Below are 17,308 nucleotides of genomic sequence, written 5' to 3' on the forward strand. Positions count from 1 at the left end.
GAGGAGAAGGCATGTGTGAGCATGGACATTGGGTGGGTCCTAACTTGTCTATCAAATGAGGTCTATGTGATCGGATGGCAAAAAGGTGACCTTTGTAGATAGAGTAGTTATGTTGGTAGTAACTTGAGACACAATGTATCGAGTTGAGGGGGGTGTGGAAGGTATCAAGGGGCCCTATTTTGGGGTTCAGACACAACATCCCTAGCCCAATGATAAAGGAAATATTCTGTGAATATTTCCTAGCCAACTAGAGAAGGATTATAATATGGTCGACCAAACTACATTCCAGGGCTATAAAAGAAAGACCCCTCTAAAGCAACCATCAATCTATCTTTCACCCAATCAGAGTTCTTCTAGATACCCTTAAAGCTCTTTGCATATCATCTATCTAGATCGCCATCTAACCTTCACAATGGAAGCGCACGAGTAGACAAAGTCATCTTTGTATCAATTCGTTTAGAATTAAAGCAGTCTTTGTTCTTCTCATATTTGTTGTGTGTTTTCTACTCCTCAGATTATGTCCGTTGTGCCATGTAATTTCTACATGTTATTAGAGCCTAGGGACTTTGAGGAGTGAAGAGTATGTTAGAGGCAAGGGCTTCAATTAGTGAAAAGGAGAAATGTTGTCTACTTTATCAAGTAGTAGTGTTGGTGCATCAAGTGGTGGTGTTGCTACATTGGCAATTCAAACACTAAGGATTCATCCACTAGCCTTCAAGGAAGGCAAGTTAGATGGTACAAATTATACTTTGTGGAAGTTTAAAATCACAACTATCCTTAATTCTTATGAGCTTCTAGAGACAATACTAGGGTCTGACCAAGAACTACAATCCACCCCCAATCCATCAAATTCAAGTGTTATGATTCCTCCAAATGCAAATCTTCTATGAGCTTGGAAACAAAGGAACACAGATGCACTATATGCCTTAGTTACAAGCTATTCGAATAGTATTTTGACCTTGATTTAGCATACAACCAAGGCATCAGAGGCTTGGAATGTACTAAGGAGTCAGTATGAAATGTGAAATTAAATAAGGATTCAAAACTTCGAGAATCAACTAGCAATAGAGAAGTTTGCTAAAGGAAAGACAGTTGAAGCATTCATCACTTTAAGAAGTTGCACGACCAAATGGTTAGCAACGCTAGGATACAAAAGACTAGTTGAGAGCTAGCTCCTTAGAGGTATCTTCGAATTTTTTCATCAAAGTTTGATGGATTGGTAACTTCCCTAAACACTCAGGTGAGACCCCAAGCTTTGACATTTGAGAAATTTTGTGCACTATTAATGGAGGAGGAGTTGAGGGTTTAAGCCCAAGAAGGTAGCAATAGTGGAGATGTTGCATTCTCCACTAATGCGAAAGGCAAATGTGGTTCCTCTACCAACAATGACAAAAAGAAGAGGGGTGGTAAGAAAAAGTTTCAAGAAGAGTGCTTCTACTACAAGAAGAATGGACATGCAATTGCAAATTGTTATGTCAAGAAGGTAGATAAAAAGAATGGCATTGTGAAGACTAAAGGGAGGGAGGCATCCAATATGGTTGAAATAGAGTTGAGTTGAAGCTATTCATGGCGACCATTGAGGAAGTGTATTCCTTGGCGCAAGAAATATCTAACACGTCACTCATGGGTATTGGATAATGGCACCTCTCGTCACATGACCAACAAGAAGTGTCTATATAGTTCTATGAAGTCTCTACAAGAATCTATCACTGTGATAGATTTGGGAATGATACAAAATGCCCATATGAGGGCATATATACTATTTTCTTTGTTACTGCCAATGGTGAACTCAAGAGTCTTTCAAATATGTTGTATGTTCCAGAGATTAAGAAGAATATGCTATCAATCGCTTCTATAATTGATCTTGGCTATGAGGTGAGGTTCACTAAGACAGGTATAGAAATTATTGATAATGCTAGTAAAGTTGTTGGAAAAGAAGAAAGGAGGAGCAACCTGGATGAGCTAAGTGCTCTTACAGCCACCATTGATGTGGACACAAGTAAACTTTGGCATGAAAGATTTGGTTACATTGGTTTTGTGGTATTGAAGGAGATACATAAGCAAGGTATGATTGCTCATCTATTTGCACTAATTGAAATGAAGGAACCATGTGAAGCTTGTATGATGGACCAGCAAATGAAGAAAGGTATTTTCACAAGAAAGCAAGAATAGAGCAAAGACTCCTCTAGAGTTAGTGCATGCTGACTTGTGCAATAAAATACCTACAAAAGCCTTGGGAGAATCTTCTTATTTTATGTTGATTGTCAACAATTGCAATATGAAGATGTGGGTGTACTTCCTTCATGATAAGCTCAAGCTTTGGTAAGTTTAAAAAATGACTAAAACTTATTGAGAATGAAACGGGGCAAATTGTGAAGAAGTTTAGAACAAATGGTGGTGGTGAGTCCAACTCAAAGAAGTTTGAAGACTTTTGTTAGAGCATAGTGATGACAACACCTTATTAAACCTCATCAGAATGATATTGTTGAACGTCAAAATTGCACCATTGTGAAAATGGCAGAGTGCATGCTTAAGGAAAAGGGATTGCCTAACCAGTTTTAGGTAGAAGCTGTTAACACTACTATCTACATTCTCGATCGGAGTTACACAAAGGCTCTTAAGGGCAAAACTCCTCACGAGACCTATTTTGGTAAGAAACCATCCGTCTCACATTTTAGAACTTTTGGATGTTATACATATGTTCCAAAGGATAAAAGAAACAAGTCAAATCCAAAAAGCACAAAATATATCTTGTTGGGTTATAGTGATGAGAAAAAGGCTTATCAATTGTATGACCAAGAGGCAAAGAAGATCATAATGAGCCGTGATGTGGTGTTCAAAGAGCATCCATATACAATGGAGGGAGAAGAATATAAGTTCTTCCACTTTATCATCCAATGAAGAAGTAGTCCAATATGAACCTATCCCTACTCTCAAGGAGGAGAAAGCATCATCTTCGAATGATCAGGAAAAAGTTCGCCAACCTGCAATTGTGCCACACCAGAAAAGCCATTGCTACGATGGGCGAAGCAGCTCTATGATCATAGTAATCCTATGCCTACCACAATCAAGAAAAGGGTAGATGGACCAAGGAGTTTTCTAAGAATAGAGAAGCAAAGAAATACTTTTTCTCACATAGTTAATATGGCCTTGATGGCTAAGATTATAAGAGAAGTAAAGGAGCCAACTAACTTGGAAGAAACACTTGCCGATCCGGCATGGAGAGTAGCTATGCAAGCTGACTATGACAACATAATGAAGAATGACACTAGGGGGCTAGTGGATCGACTAGAAAAGAGGAAGATTATTGGTACCAAGTGGGCCTAGAAGGTAAAGTACAAGGATCATGGTAGCTTAGAAAAGTACAAAGCTATATTAGTTACACATAGATTTTTATAGGTTAAAGGATTCAATTTTCAAGAATCATTTGCTTCAATTGCTAGAATGACCACTATTTGCACAATACTTGCAATGACTACTCATAAGAAGTAGCTAGTTTACCAAATGGATGTTAAATTAGTATTTTTGAATGGTGACCTCAAGGAGGGGGTGTATATGGATCAGCCACCAGTGTTTGAGGCTAGCCTCCCATTCTGAGAACAGAGTTTGTAAGCCGAAGAAAGCAGGCCCTAGAGAATGGTATCAATGGTGGATAGATAAATTCTTTCTAGGATTGAATTTCAAAAGATATGCCTCATGTGCTAACTTGTATGGTTACGGGGATAGTGAAAAGTTTGTAATGATTGTCCTATATGTGGATGACCTTCTTATTATAGGTGACTATGAAGGTATGATCCATCAGACTCAAAAGGTTTTGAGCTTCAAGTTTGAAATGACAGACTTGGGCTTGTTGCATTATTGTTTGGGGATTGAAGTCTAGCAAGAGCTTGTCAAAATCTTCATCTCTCAAAAAAATTATGTATGGGAGATCTTAAAATCATTTAGCATGACCAAGTGTAAGGAGATAGCTACATCTATGGAGGCCAATGTGAAGTTATCCATTGAGGTTACATCAACACTAGCAGACACTGGGAGGTACAAGAGATTGGTTGGCAACCTCATCTACTTATGTTGATGTTGGGGTTTTGAGTAAGTTCTCAAACAAACACGGAGAAAGTCCTTGGAAAGCCAAGATGCGAGTGTCAAATACTTGAAGGGAACTCTTGACTATGGTATCACATATAGTTCTAGAAGTGCTCTTTGGGAAAATGTGACTAACACTGGGCAGGTGACTGTGATTCTAGGAAATCAATTTCTAGATATTATTTCTCTTTAGATTCATAAACTTTCTCTTGGATCAATAAGAAGCAACCAATTGTGGCATTGTCTTCTATAACGAAGCTTTGTTCCATGTGAAGTAGTATGGTTAAAGAGGATCCTATGGCATATGGGAGTACAATATGAAGACCCAACAGTGCTAAGATGTGATAATCAAAGTTGCATCATCATTGCCAAAAATCTAGTTTTTCATGCACACACAAAACACATTGAGATCCAATATCACTATGTGCATGACTTAATCGAGGATGGGATAGTAGAGCTCAGTCTATTATCCAATGAAGGAGAATGGAACACATATCTTCACCAAAGCTCTTATTAAGGATCTCCTTCAAATTCATCTTCAAAGACTTTATATTAGGCTGAGAATGTAGTTCACCTACGAGTAGACATTGAGGGGGGAGGGGGTATTAGATATTCTCAATGCCCCACCCTTATAAGGCACCACCAATGATCCATAGTGCTCTAAGTTGTAAGGCCTTCATTATGAGGAGAGGCCATGTGTGAGCATGGATATTGGGTGGGTCTTGACTTGTATGTCAGATGAGGTCTATGTGATCGGATGGAAAAAAGATGGTCTTTGTGGATCTAGCCTTTGGGCTAGATAGAGTAGTTATGCTAGTAGCAACTTAAGGCACAATGCATCAAGTTATCAACTAGGGAAGGTTTATAATATGGTTAGACATGCCGACTAGATTACATTCTCGGGCTATTAAAGGAAGACCCCTCTAAAGCCATTGTCAATCTATCTTTCACACCCAGTATCATCTGTTTGGATTGCCATCCAAGCTTCACAGTGGAAGCGCATCGGTGGACAAAGCCATCTTTGTATCAGTTTGTTTAAAATTAAAGTAATCTTTGTTCTTCTCATATTTGTTGTGTGTTCTCTACTCCTTGCTCAGATTTTGTCCATTGTGCTATGTAATTTCTACAAGGACAATACTATGAACAACAATACTAAGCTTACTCCGATCTCATGGAATATATGGGTGCTTGCTTTGAATCAAAGAGAATGGAAGTCATTGCTTAGGAATAGAATCCTAGATGTGTCGACACTGTAGGAAGTTAAAATATAAGATGATTTACTGATAGGAGGATGAGTTTGAAGGATATAAATGCATAATAGTTGCATATAAGAGAAGAAAATATGGAATACTGATGCTGATCAAAGACTCCTTAAGTGCTAGGTGCATAGAGAAGGATGCTTCTTCCTTAGGGTTATTCTGATTGATCAAGAGGATTCATATGGTATCAATTTATGTTTTAAATAGCTCAAGCAAAAAAGTAGAGAAATGGAGAGAAATCAAAGGGTTAATATGACAATCTCCAATGATGTTGTTGAGAAATTTCAACACGATGGTAAGTGATGGAGATAGATTCCATGCTTCGAGCACCATGATGTTTGAAGAGAGAAGTACATGGGATTCCATTTATATGATTCATGATCTTATTGACATGCACTCTCTCCCTTTGTCTCACAAATGAAACGCAAGAAGGCAAGAACTCCAAAATTTCACACACATGAATAGCATGTTCTATTCATTCTCATCCTTTAAATACAAGAAAATTAGGGTTAGACTTTGCCCATCCCCCTTAGGCATCCTACCCCTTTATGGTCCTTTCAGCTAGTCTTGAATTTGTTTACATGTAATCAAAATTTAGTCTTGATGAAAAAATAAACCCAATGAAGGATGCTAGTTGCTTAATACAATCTACACTAGAGGGAGTATGTCTAACATCGACTATTACAAAAATTACTGTTGTTCAAAAATTTGTAGACCCTTTTTCTTTATTTTCTTCCAAAAGTCATACTCAATGAGCTCAACAATGGAACTTTGGACACCCTCTTATTCATTCAAGAGATTCAACCATGAAGTACAATGGCCCTCTCTCACCTAGCGCATATGCTATGGTAGCCAGGATACAGTAGTCGTGAGGTACACTGACTTTAATTATGTAGGATATGTAGATAGTAGGAAGTCCACTTTTGGCTATGTGTTCACCTATGCTGGAGGTGCTGTCTCTTGGATGTCCAGGGTGTAGAAGTGTACGACTCTTTCCACCACTGAGGCCGAGTATGTTGTAGCCACTGAGGCTTGCAAGGAGGCCATATGGTTAGGCCATTTGGTTCATGACCTTGCTATTGATGCTATCCTGACACTGCATTCGGATTCTATGAGTGCTATTCAGTTACTCAAGAATCCGGTCTTCCATGCGAAGACAAAACACATTGAGGTGAGGTATCACTTCATACGTGGGGTCATTGAGAACAAGTCTATTGACCTTATCAAGATCTCAATTGACCAAAATCCTACAGATTTGCTCACCAAAAGCCTCTCTACAGAGCACTTTGCCTTCCTCAAGAGGTTGATGGGTGTGGGATGAGATGACGTCTTTCCTCTTCCTGTTGTACATGTGTACATGTATTGTTTTTTCTTTTTCTTTTTCACTCCTCACTGGGGTGGATTCGCCTTTAAGTGGGAGGTTGTTGGGGGTAAAGGCGCCTCCGCCTAGCCACTCGTGTATTATTGTACTAATAGTATCCGCATTTGCACATTGCAGGCATCAGACGCCCATCACCGTCAGTTTATTCTTTATTCTTTTAGTGACAGATGAATAAAGAGAAGGCCGGCCACACATTGTGACTATTGGAGTTTCCACATTGTGAGTCTCTCTCTCTTACTCTTGCTCTCCCGCCATAGCTCTCCCATGCACCTTTCATCAACATCAATGGGTTAATCTCTGATTGAAGATGTCAGTTAGCCAAGGGTACTCTTTGACCCTCCTCTTCCTTGCCATAGTTATATTGATCCTTTGCTAAGAATGGTTAACTTCAAGATTTAGCATGGGGCACTTAAAGGATCAACACTACCCAATGGCTCTATTTTCTACACCAAGATGCTTGATGCCGACAACAATTCAAACATACTCGAGGTCAAATAAGCAAAACATTGATGTTCTTGGCATTTATGATCTCTTTTGATTTTCTTCCAATTCACCGATAAGCCTACCTCTTTCACCTTCTCATTAACCAATTGAAGTGTCTTTTGCAAAGTACTAAAGAAACACTATGGGCACTTTTATGGTTCAAGACAAACAATTTCAAGCATCAAAAGTGGCATAGTATATGAGCAAATGGGTGAGACAAATTGCATGAAGGTTTACGAGAAGTCAAAAGACAACCATCTAGACAAGTTGAGTAAGTCCAACCCATGGAAATAACACACTATAAGTTTCCTCTCGTCCCATAATTCATGGCTCACATTAACATCATGAAAGTCTCAACCATCAGTGATCACATCTTAGAACCTGGCCCAATAAGGACTTATAGACTTGCATGAACATCAATAAACAGTGTCTCATAGGAATCTCAAAATTAGCAGCAATAAACAATCTCTTAGTGCTGTGGTGCCAATGGAAGATCATTAGGCAAGGTAGTCATAGTCGTAAAGGGCAATGAGCGACCATCGATTACCCTCGGATTTATTAGCCTTGAAACAGCAATGAGCTTTGTTCTTTCTCAAAAGGTGTGACAGTGTCTGTTTCCCATGTGCAGCTTCAACCTGTTACATCGAAATCAAGCTAGAGGCTACCTATGATTAATTGAAAATGAAAATGGAATTCTGAGATGAATAGATGCTGCTCTGCCATCCTGTTACCTGCGTCGCCTTTATTCCATTGTATCATTTAGTGTATCATTTAGCTGTAGAGATTTTGGGTATCAACGAAGGACATCTCCCATGCAGAGCTCGGCTGTGAGCCATGAGAAAGGGAAAAGGAACTCTGGAATGTGTGCCCTCATCCCCATCCCCATCACAGCCTCTGTCTGTCTAGTGCGCCAGAATTTGGTCGTCTTGCTTTTGCATGGAATGGCTGGAATGTCACTCCTGTTCTGTGTTGCTTTTGGCTGCTGGCATGCTACATATAGCTTGGGTTGCTGTTTGTAAAGCCATTTTAGGTCTATGAAAGTGTCACTGGTTTTCCTTTTAGCAGCCACTTTAGCTCTATAGGCAATTGAAGTGTCAATGCTTTTGCTTTCAGCAGCCATTCCCACAGGCCTGCAGTAAAGGGTCTTATTGCATTGAGGGCATGCCGCATAGGTATTAGGCTCTTTATCAACTCCAAATGCTCGGAAATCCTCTTAGCAGACTCATGGGCCTGCAGAAGGTTTCCACATAGTACTTCTGAGTCATGGTCTGCTATCAGGAACTTTATGGGTATCCTCATGTGGTACAAGGAAGCTCACCCCATCCATAGTGTGGCTGGTGTTCCTTTCTATTAGTATCAGCATCATCAGCTTCTCAGACCTAGTGTGGCCCCCACGCCGGTGCTAACTGTCCACCATTGCAGCATGCTCCCTTGCAAAAGCCTTATGATGCTGAAGTTCTTGACGTTTGAGCAATGTGGGGTTCATATGTGGGGCAGGTTTGTGAAAACCCTCTTGAAGATTGATTAGCATTTTTTTTCTAATCTAACCCATTTCAAGCAGAGAGGCCCAGCAGGCTTGCCTCAAACCAAGAAAATGACATATCTGTTTTTGTTGGGAGGAAGACTGAAGTGGCTGATGATCGACTGTGGATTATGAGTTGGAAAATTAAAGGCAAAACAGGGATTTTCCTTGGGCAATGGCCCACTATCATTTCTAGCTCGACCTCCCACTTTCTGGGTCCCTACACAAAATCCCCACTATCTAACCATTGGAGTATAATTCTTGCATTCCTCGGCCAGCCCAAGCTTCCAACAGTCACCATCCTGACCGAGCCTTCCCCTTCTGTCGATTCCACAAGAAGGCATGCTTTCTGTCATCATCCTCCCCTCCAGTAGCTCCACAGAGGCCAGACATTGACCTCATTTGAGCATCAAATTTTGCTTCTTGCACATCCCCTGCCTCTCTTAATCCTTGGGATGGCCTCCCCTGCTTTATTATTTAGCTTCTTGTATTGCGATCTCACCATGAAGGCTTTGCTCTTCCAAGCCTTCCCTCTCTTCTGGCCCTTAGACTGTACATTCCTTGCTGTGCATATTTTTTTACTCAAATTTTTACTCTCAAAAGCTTTATTCAGCATTCTTTGGAAGCTCAAAACCCTGATATCCTTGTACAGTCCCCCTATTTCTTGACGATCAATTCCATGTCACCTATCCTTCAGATCAGAAAATCTCAGTATCTTCTTGAGCTGTTCTTTAGCCATCTTCATCTGATCATTCTGAAGCCTGACAAAACAAACTACATTCTGCACCCGGCTCTATAATTTGTAAAACCCTCATGATCACAACCTCCCTTATACATTAGCCCTCGCCAGCATATGCTTGATGTAAGGTACCTAACCTCCCTCAGAGATATGAACACTGGCTTGTGCAGACAGAAGGACGGCTACTAAGAATGTACATCTCTAACAGTATCTGAGAGACATATATCTTATCATGTGGAGCACTCCAAGGTATGTGCAAGCTGTGTATATTTTATTGGTTCTTGCACGTCTGTTTTTGCCAGTTTCATCTCTTTCACGTGAGGTTGAACCTCTCTTAAGGTTCAAAGATCAGTTAGTAGATCCATTACATCACTTGGATAGTTGGAAGCAGTTGAACACCACACCTTGTAGTTGGAAGGGTATAAATTGCAGCCGTGGCCATGTCACAAATGTCAACCTTGCAAGCATGAATCTGACTGGGATTATATCAAGCAGCCTTCGGATGCTGACTGAACTGCAGATGCTGAACCTTGCTGACAATGAACTTTCCGGGATGATTCCCGATGAGATAAGCCAATGCAGTTCTTTATTGATCCTCAACCTTACAAAGAATGCACTGGTTGGATCTATTCCAGAAGGCTTGGGTAACCTCTCTCTGCTTCAAGTCCTGGATCTTAGTCACAACAAACTGTCTGGAAGCATTACAGAAGAGTTGGGAAACCTACACAATCTTCAGGCCCTCATGTTATACGACAATGTGCTTAGTGGCAGCCTTCCAGTACAATTAGGGAACTTGTCCAGCCTGCAGCAGCTATTGCTCTACACCAACAACTTGACAGGTCCAATTCCACTATCTATTGGCAACCTGAAAAATCTCATCGCACTTCGAGTTGGTGACAATCAATTATCAGGGCCTATTCCTTCTGCACTAGTTGACTGTGTAAGCTTACTAGTCCTTGGACTGGCTGAAAACAATCTGGAAGGAGAAATCCCTCCAGCCTTAGGACGAATGCAGAACTTGACCAGTCTCTCTCTCCAAAAAAATCATCTGACTGGAAGGATCCCCTCAGAGCTTGCAAATTGTGTAAATTTGCAGATGTTGTCCCTGTTTGGAAATAAGTTGACAGGAAGCATACCATCAGAACTAGAAAACCTCAAATTTATGGAGAAACTTTACTTGTACAAAAACCATCTGAGTGGCATTATTCCCAAAGAGCTTGCCAATTGTACCTCCCTAATGGAAATGGACCTTTCAGAAAACAATCTCACGGGCACTATACCAGCAGGTTTTGCTTCTCTGCAGAAATTGGAGTGGCTTCAACTTTATGAAAACCATCTCTCTGGAGAAATTCTTCCGGCCTTTAGTAATTTGACTAATCTACGGACACTGGATCTTTCTCTGAATGCACTTTCAGGAACAATTCCAGTGGGCTTCCAGTACTTGAAACATATTACCCATTTGCAGCTTTCTGCAAACTGTTTGGTGGGCACTATCCCATCCCTCATTGGGAGTCAGAGTAATCTCTCAGTGCTTGATGTATCAGTCAATAATCTTACCGGACACATTCCAATATACGTGTGCAAGTACAACCAGCTCTTTTATCTCGATCTTTCACATAATAAATTGACGCAAAGGATCCCATTGGGGATTTCTCATTGTCAATCTCTTAAAAAACTTTTCTTGGAACAGAACACACTCACTGGGACGATTCCATTCAGCCTGTTTGCCAACCTTACTCATCTGGATCTCTCCAACAACCAACTACAGGGCCCAATTCCTGGCCAGCTAGCTGTAAACCAGAAGAGCCTCCAAATGCTAAGACTTTCAGGGAACTCCTTGATTGGGACTATTCCCAAAGAAATTGGGGAATTGAAACAGCTGCGGGTCTTGAATATTTCCTTCAATTTTATCACAGGCGTGATTCCTCCAGCTTTGGGGTATTGCTCCAATCTTCAACGCCTAGATTTGAGCCATAATGCATTGAAAGGGATGATTCCTGCAAAACTTGGTACTCTGATTCAGTTGGAGATTCTTGCCCTTGCTGATAACCAACTAACAGGATCTATACCAGTCACATTTGGCAACCTCAATCACTTGACAGAACTGCAGATGGGTGGGAACAAACTGTCAGGTAAAATCCCATCCGAACTGGGGGCATTACAAAGTTTACAGATTGCTTTAAATCTCAGCAATAACAAGCTTACTGGAAATATACCTGCTGAGCTTGGCAGGCTTGGAAAGCTGGAGTACTTATATCTGGAGAATAATGAGCTCATGGGACTTCTACCTCAATCTTTTTCAGATCTTACTAGCCTTATCGTGCTCAATGTTTCTTTCAACCACTTGACAGGACCTATACCAAGTTCTGCGGTTTTCCAGATAATGTCATCCTCCAATTTCATTGGGAATGATGGACTCTGTGGTTCTCCATTACTTGAGGCCTGTCAACCGAATCTGTTTCTTTCACCTGGTGCCAAAAGCACCAGCTTGCAACAAGAAGCAAAAGCATCAATAGAAAAACTTGCTGGGATTGGTGCAGTTGTTACAGGAATCTTGGTCCTAATAATTATGGCGGGATCATGCTGGCTTTGCAAGAAAACAACAAAAGTTTTCATTCCACAAGAGGAAGCAAAGATCACTTCCGACTCCTATTTCTCTCCCACATCAGATTTCACCTTCCAAGATTTAATGGAAGCCACAGACAACTTTTCAGAAACATGTGTTATTGGAAGTGGTTCTTGTGGTATAGTCTACAAGGCAACATTGCCAAGTCTTGTCCTTGCTGTCAAAAAATTACCTATAGTTACAAATACACCCACCTTTGAGAACAGTTTTCAGGCCGAGATCACCACACTTGGGAAAATAAGACACCGTAACATCATCAAGTTATATGGCTTTTGTCATCATCCAGCTGCTAATCTTCTCCTGTATGAATATATGCCAAGAGGAAGTTTAGGGGATCTTCTTCATACTGCACCTTGTGAAATGGAGTGGGAAACTAGGTATCAGATAGCTTTGGGTGCTGCAGAAGGTTTATCCTACCTGCACCATGATTGCAAGCCTCAGATTGTTCATAGAGACATCAAATCTAGCAACATTTTATTGGATGAAAAGTTCGAGGCTCATGTAGGTGACTTTGGATTAGCTAAGTTGATAGACATGTCTCTCTCAAAGTCGATGTCTGCAGTTGCTGGATCCTATGGGTACATTGCACCTGGTAAGTGTACACATGCATCTCTTTTTTAATATATATATATATCTTTGTGTGTTATCTATTTGCTCATTAAAAGTGTAATGTTAGTGTCTCATGACATTTATTCTTGTCTCAATTCCATGATCCAGTGTTCTGGCCTTGTGGAATATAAATACATCATTGTTATCAAGCCTTTTCCATCATATTGTCAGTAACAGTGACACATAGACAATACAATTAACTCAGGCTGCATAAATCAAGGCTGTATTATTTATAGAGTGTACTACCCTGTGACCTTGTGTCCTGCATATAAAGTATGATACATAGAATCACATGACATGAAATCTAGACTTCAAATGATTTTCTAGCATACAGTTTATCATGTCACAAAAAACATTCAATTTTGATTGCGTTAGGCAGGAAAGACATTACAATGCCAAATGTGTCCACATCAGTGTCTACAACAGTCACACTCCGTAGCGCTTAACATCTACAATACAATCCGACTATCTCTCAGTGCTTCTGCCAACAATATTTTTCTTGGAGGGGAATTGGTTAGCAAAAGCAATACACGATGACGAAGTACACTTTCAAGTAAGCTACTCAGATAGATCGCATCACATCAATGGCAATGTGAGGGATGTTGAAATTAGTGCCAAGCAATAGAGCTCCGGACTAGAGCCAATGCCAAATGTAGTGGTATGAAGTCCTCGACGGAACCCATTCTAGGGATCAAACTTTCTTTGCCAGAAGACACAGCTTTTTTCTCCCACGAAGAGGAAATTCTGTCCATAAATACCTCAGTCAATAGGTAACGCACAATACAATTCTTGTTATGTACGCAACGATAAAGCATAAAATAGCATGGAGTACTCTATTATAAGGGCTATGCGAAGCCAATCTAGTGGTTTGTAATGCTAGACCATATGTGACTAAAAGTAAAAGAACGTGCAGCCTCCCGTGTATAAAGAAATATCTCTATCCTCATGGAGTCAGGATCACCCTGGAGGCTCTCCCGTCTCCTACGGACAGTACAGATAATCTCTATCCAGGTCCTGGAGAGGGACATGCTGCTGCCTACGACAATTCCACATGGTCCTCTCTATCTGCAAGCTGTTGTCCATAGACAAGAAATGATTGACTCCTCTGAATATTCTTGGATCCACATGCTGGACCTCTATCCATGTCCCACACTACTATTCCCCAAGTCACCACCATAATCTCAGCAATCATGCCATGGAAGACCAGCGAAGAGCTCTCCTCCATAACCATTCCTCCTAGGCTTCGGGGCAATCCTTTAAGTAGTGCCTCCTCTCTCAGCATGCATTTGGCACAAGGTACTAGGAACTTGCTGTGTGACCAGGCCATGTACCAACTTCTAGACTCTTGTGTGCTACTAGCTTTAGAAGAGCAGTGTCACCTCTTGGTTGTGAGCCTCAATTTGAGTTAGATGGGAACATTTGGAGCTCTGGCATTGTTTGCTATAGTCTTGTTTGGATGTCTTTGTCCAGTCAAGCCTAGCACTAAGGCTATTAAATATCAAAATCTGCTTTAAAAAGCTGAAAACATAGCCTTTTCTCCTTCTTTGACAGCAAAACCTACACAAAAACAGCAATCCACCTTCCTTTCTTGTGCGTCCTTGCTTGCTTCAACCTCTTGTCAGGTCGGAGCCCTCTTGTTCACCCTCAAATGCTGAAAATGCAGCCTTGGTGTAAACCTGCTCTTTAGATTTGCCCAAGATCAAGCAGCCCTTCTACACTGCTCTAATACCATGTTAGAGTGCAGGGGATACAAAGTGTATAATCAGACTGAAAGAAAGAAGTGGACACTGCCGTTGGGGGGGGGGGGGGGCAAGCAAGAGAGAGAGAGAGTAGAATGCTGAATGTTGAAGGTAGATATATACATGGGGTGTTGGAGTATCACCAGCCGGAGTTCTCTCTCACTGAAAGAAAATTGAAGTGAATGTGACCAACGGGCAAGCCTGCTTATATAGGAATAAAATAATACATGAAAATGATTAGGGACTGGCCGATTGCACTCAAACAATAAAATAATGCAGAAAATGTAATGAACAGCTGCCTGCTACGTGGCATAAGCTGTCCCGCCTTGGTTGGCCTGCACGAGACCTTGCCCAACTATTGGCAACTGCATAAACTGGTTCCCAACCTACTCCAGGACATAATGCAAATGCCTAAACTACCCTAAATTGCCCAATATATGCCTGTGTCCATCGTAGGGATGGCCGTATCTTTAACATAAGTATTATCTGATTTCTTATGATAAGCACATCTTTGTATATGTACATACAAGAATCTGTCCTCTTCAAGACTTGGACTTGTGTGGATAGATTGAATACTATTAGCTTGTACCATATTAGTTTTTCATCTCCTGGTTGTGAGCTTTGTTAGAGTTTGATGGAGACATGGGAGCTCTGATTGTTTTTGCCCATTGTAGAGTGTGCATTATTGTGCATTACACTTTCAGTAAGTCTTTTATTGTGTTAACACTAGCTGATGTTTATTTCCAGCTTTTGCATTTCTTTTTTAGTGGCTGGAGTTCATGTTCACACTAGATTTGAGGCGATCAGCATTTTAGGGAGGAGACTGCATTATTGTATTATTACTTAGTCAGTCAGTTTACTGTGTGTTTGCTCAGCAGTCAGCCAGTTTTTCCCATTTTTGGCTATATATAGCCATGAGAAATGCATTGGTCTCATCATTTATTCTTGCAGGTTCAACACACTACATTTGGGACTCTCGTCCGTCTTCGAGTGCTTCTATTGTCATCAGCTTGATCTAGTGCCCTCACTGGCACTTTGGGTTGCATGCAGGGACTGATCAGTCCACATTGTATTCAGCATTCTTTTTGAGTTTAGTGCAGGTTTATCACTTCAATTCTCTTCTTTCTTTGCAGTCCTTCTCTCTCCATGTTCGTGTTCTTCTTCCATTGTGCACTCTCACAATGTATCTTTCACAAGGGAGAGGACTTAAGAGGCTCTAAGAAGAGCAAAACCACACTTAGCTTGCTGTTTGGAGCAGATTTGTTGCAAGGAACACAAATTTTCTGCATTATTTGGGCATTCTACAAAGTGTGCGAGGCATCTACAACTTGTGCAAGATGTAGCTGATTTTCTCCTCCATTCAAGCAGCATAACAACAAAATGTAGCCGATTTTTGTATATTTGCAACTCTATTTAAGGAGCTATGGATTACTGGTTCAATACTTTTGATGACTCAAATGAGGACTCCATCCACTCTTCTGAAGACAGGAATTCTCACCAGTTAGACTATCGCAATGAGTGACATGAAGATAGAAAATTAGAGCCACGTAACTCTAATAGGTCTAGAAGATCAAAGTAGCCTTCTCCCCCTTACTTCTCTACATATTTCTCATAGGAATTGTATTGCAGGTCCTCATCTGCCTATTATGGCACCATCTGTACAGGTGTCTATTCTTTCTTCTTTGCCCATAGAAGATTGGCATGATGTATCCAAATACTCCTTTTGGTCGTATAAAATGGAGTCTATCATTGATACCTTTGATTTATGGGCATTTGTTACACCCTCATACCTTGTCTAGTGGAGGATCCTTGCATTGGTTCTATGTTGATTGCTCTTAATGTCAGTAATTCACACATTGAAAGCACACTTTATGTCTACGAAGATGGGGATAACCTCTTGATTCTCATTCTTTACGTGGATGACATGCTATTGACTAGACCTCATGAAGCACAAATTTCAGCCTGAAAGCTGAATTGCAGCATGCTTTTGATGTGAAGTCTCCACAATGATTCATATCCAAAACAAGTCTTTGACATCGACTTTGAAGGATATGACTCCCTATGAGGCTTTCTTTGGTAAGAAGCTGTTCGTCTCTCACTTTCGCATCTTTAAGTGCAATATAAATGTCCATGTGGATAAGAAGAAAAGGGGCAAGATCGACGCAAAGTCAAAAAAGTTTTCCTTTGTTGGTTATAGTACAACCATGAAGGGTTGTAGGTTCTATGACCTAACGAAAAGAAAGATAGAGGTAAGTCAAGATGTGGTCTTTGAGGAGGCTACGGCTCCAAGGGGTAATGAGCCATCAGAGGGGAAGCCATCTTCTTCAAATGAGAGGGAGGCTTCTTTGTGTAATGAGGGGGAGTCCTTTGTCCAAATAGGTGCTTCATAGGTACAAGAGGCCTTTAGGTCTCCATCAGAATAGGATCAACTTGTTGTTTCCTAGTGGTTTCATAAGCTTATGTAGGATTTGAGAGTTACTCACTTTCTTGAGACATTGGCGGAACCCATGCAAATCAGCTAGGCTACATGCCAAGAAGGGTAGTTCACTCTATGTGAACTGCCCTTGTGTCTAGGATTCTATAGGATCATAAGCCTACCACTATTGAGAAGGCTCTTGCACAGGATACTTGGCACTATGCTACGTAGGAGGAGCTCAACTCTATCAAGTGAAGTTAGACTTGGGAGTTGGTTCCACATTTGGGAAAACAAAGGTGACAGGTGTGAAGTGGGTCTATAAGACCAAATACTTGGTCGATGGCACCTTGTACAAGCACAAAGCTTGGCTTATTGCCAAGGGTTTTGCATAGAGAGCAAGTTTGGATTATGTCAAGAGTTTTGTACCAATGACCCATATCTCTACCATTTG

The 17,308-nt window shown here is 40.8% G+C and overlaps 1 protein-coding gene across 4 annotated transcripts in view; it reads left to right on the top strand.

The window, feature by feature from the left end:
- Positions 1–7,854: 7,854 nt before the first annotated feature.
- LOC148010451 (uncharacterized) overlaps positions 7,855–17,308 on the top strand; it is a 36,570-nt gene continuing 27,116 nt past the window's right edge. For 3 of the 4 annotated variants that reach the window (XM_087671203.1, XM_087671204.1, XM_087671205.1), the window contains exon 1: positions 7,855–12,685. In XM_087671203.1, the coding sequence (XP_087527329.1) occupies positions 9,700–12,685 (2,986 nt within the window). In that variant the 5' untranslated portion in view covers positions 7,855–9,699. Of the gene's footprint in view, positions 12,686–15,392; positions 15,542–17,308 lie in introns of all 4 variants that reach the window. The other variant, XR_015689444.1, reaches the window with a different exon arrangement.

The sequence above is a fragment of the Lygodium microphyllum genome, chromosome 29 (genome assembly GCF_053477565.2).
Source record: "Lygodium microphyllum isolate KBCC chromosome 29, Lygodium_microphyllum_v1.1.10, whole genome shotgun sequence".
NCBI classification, from domain to species: Eukaryota; Viridiplantae; Streptophyta; class Polypodiopsida; order Schizaeales; family Lygodiaceae; genus Lygodium; species Lygodium microphyllum.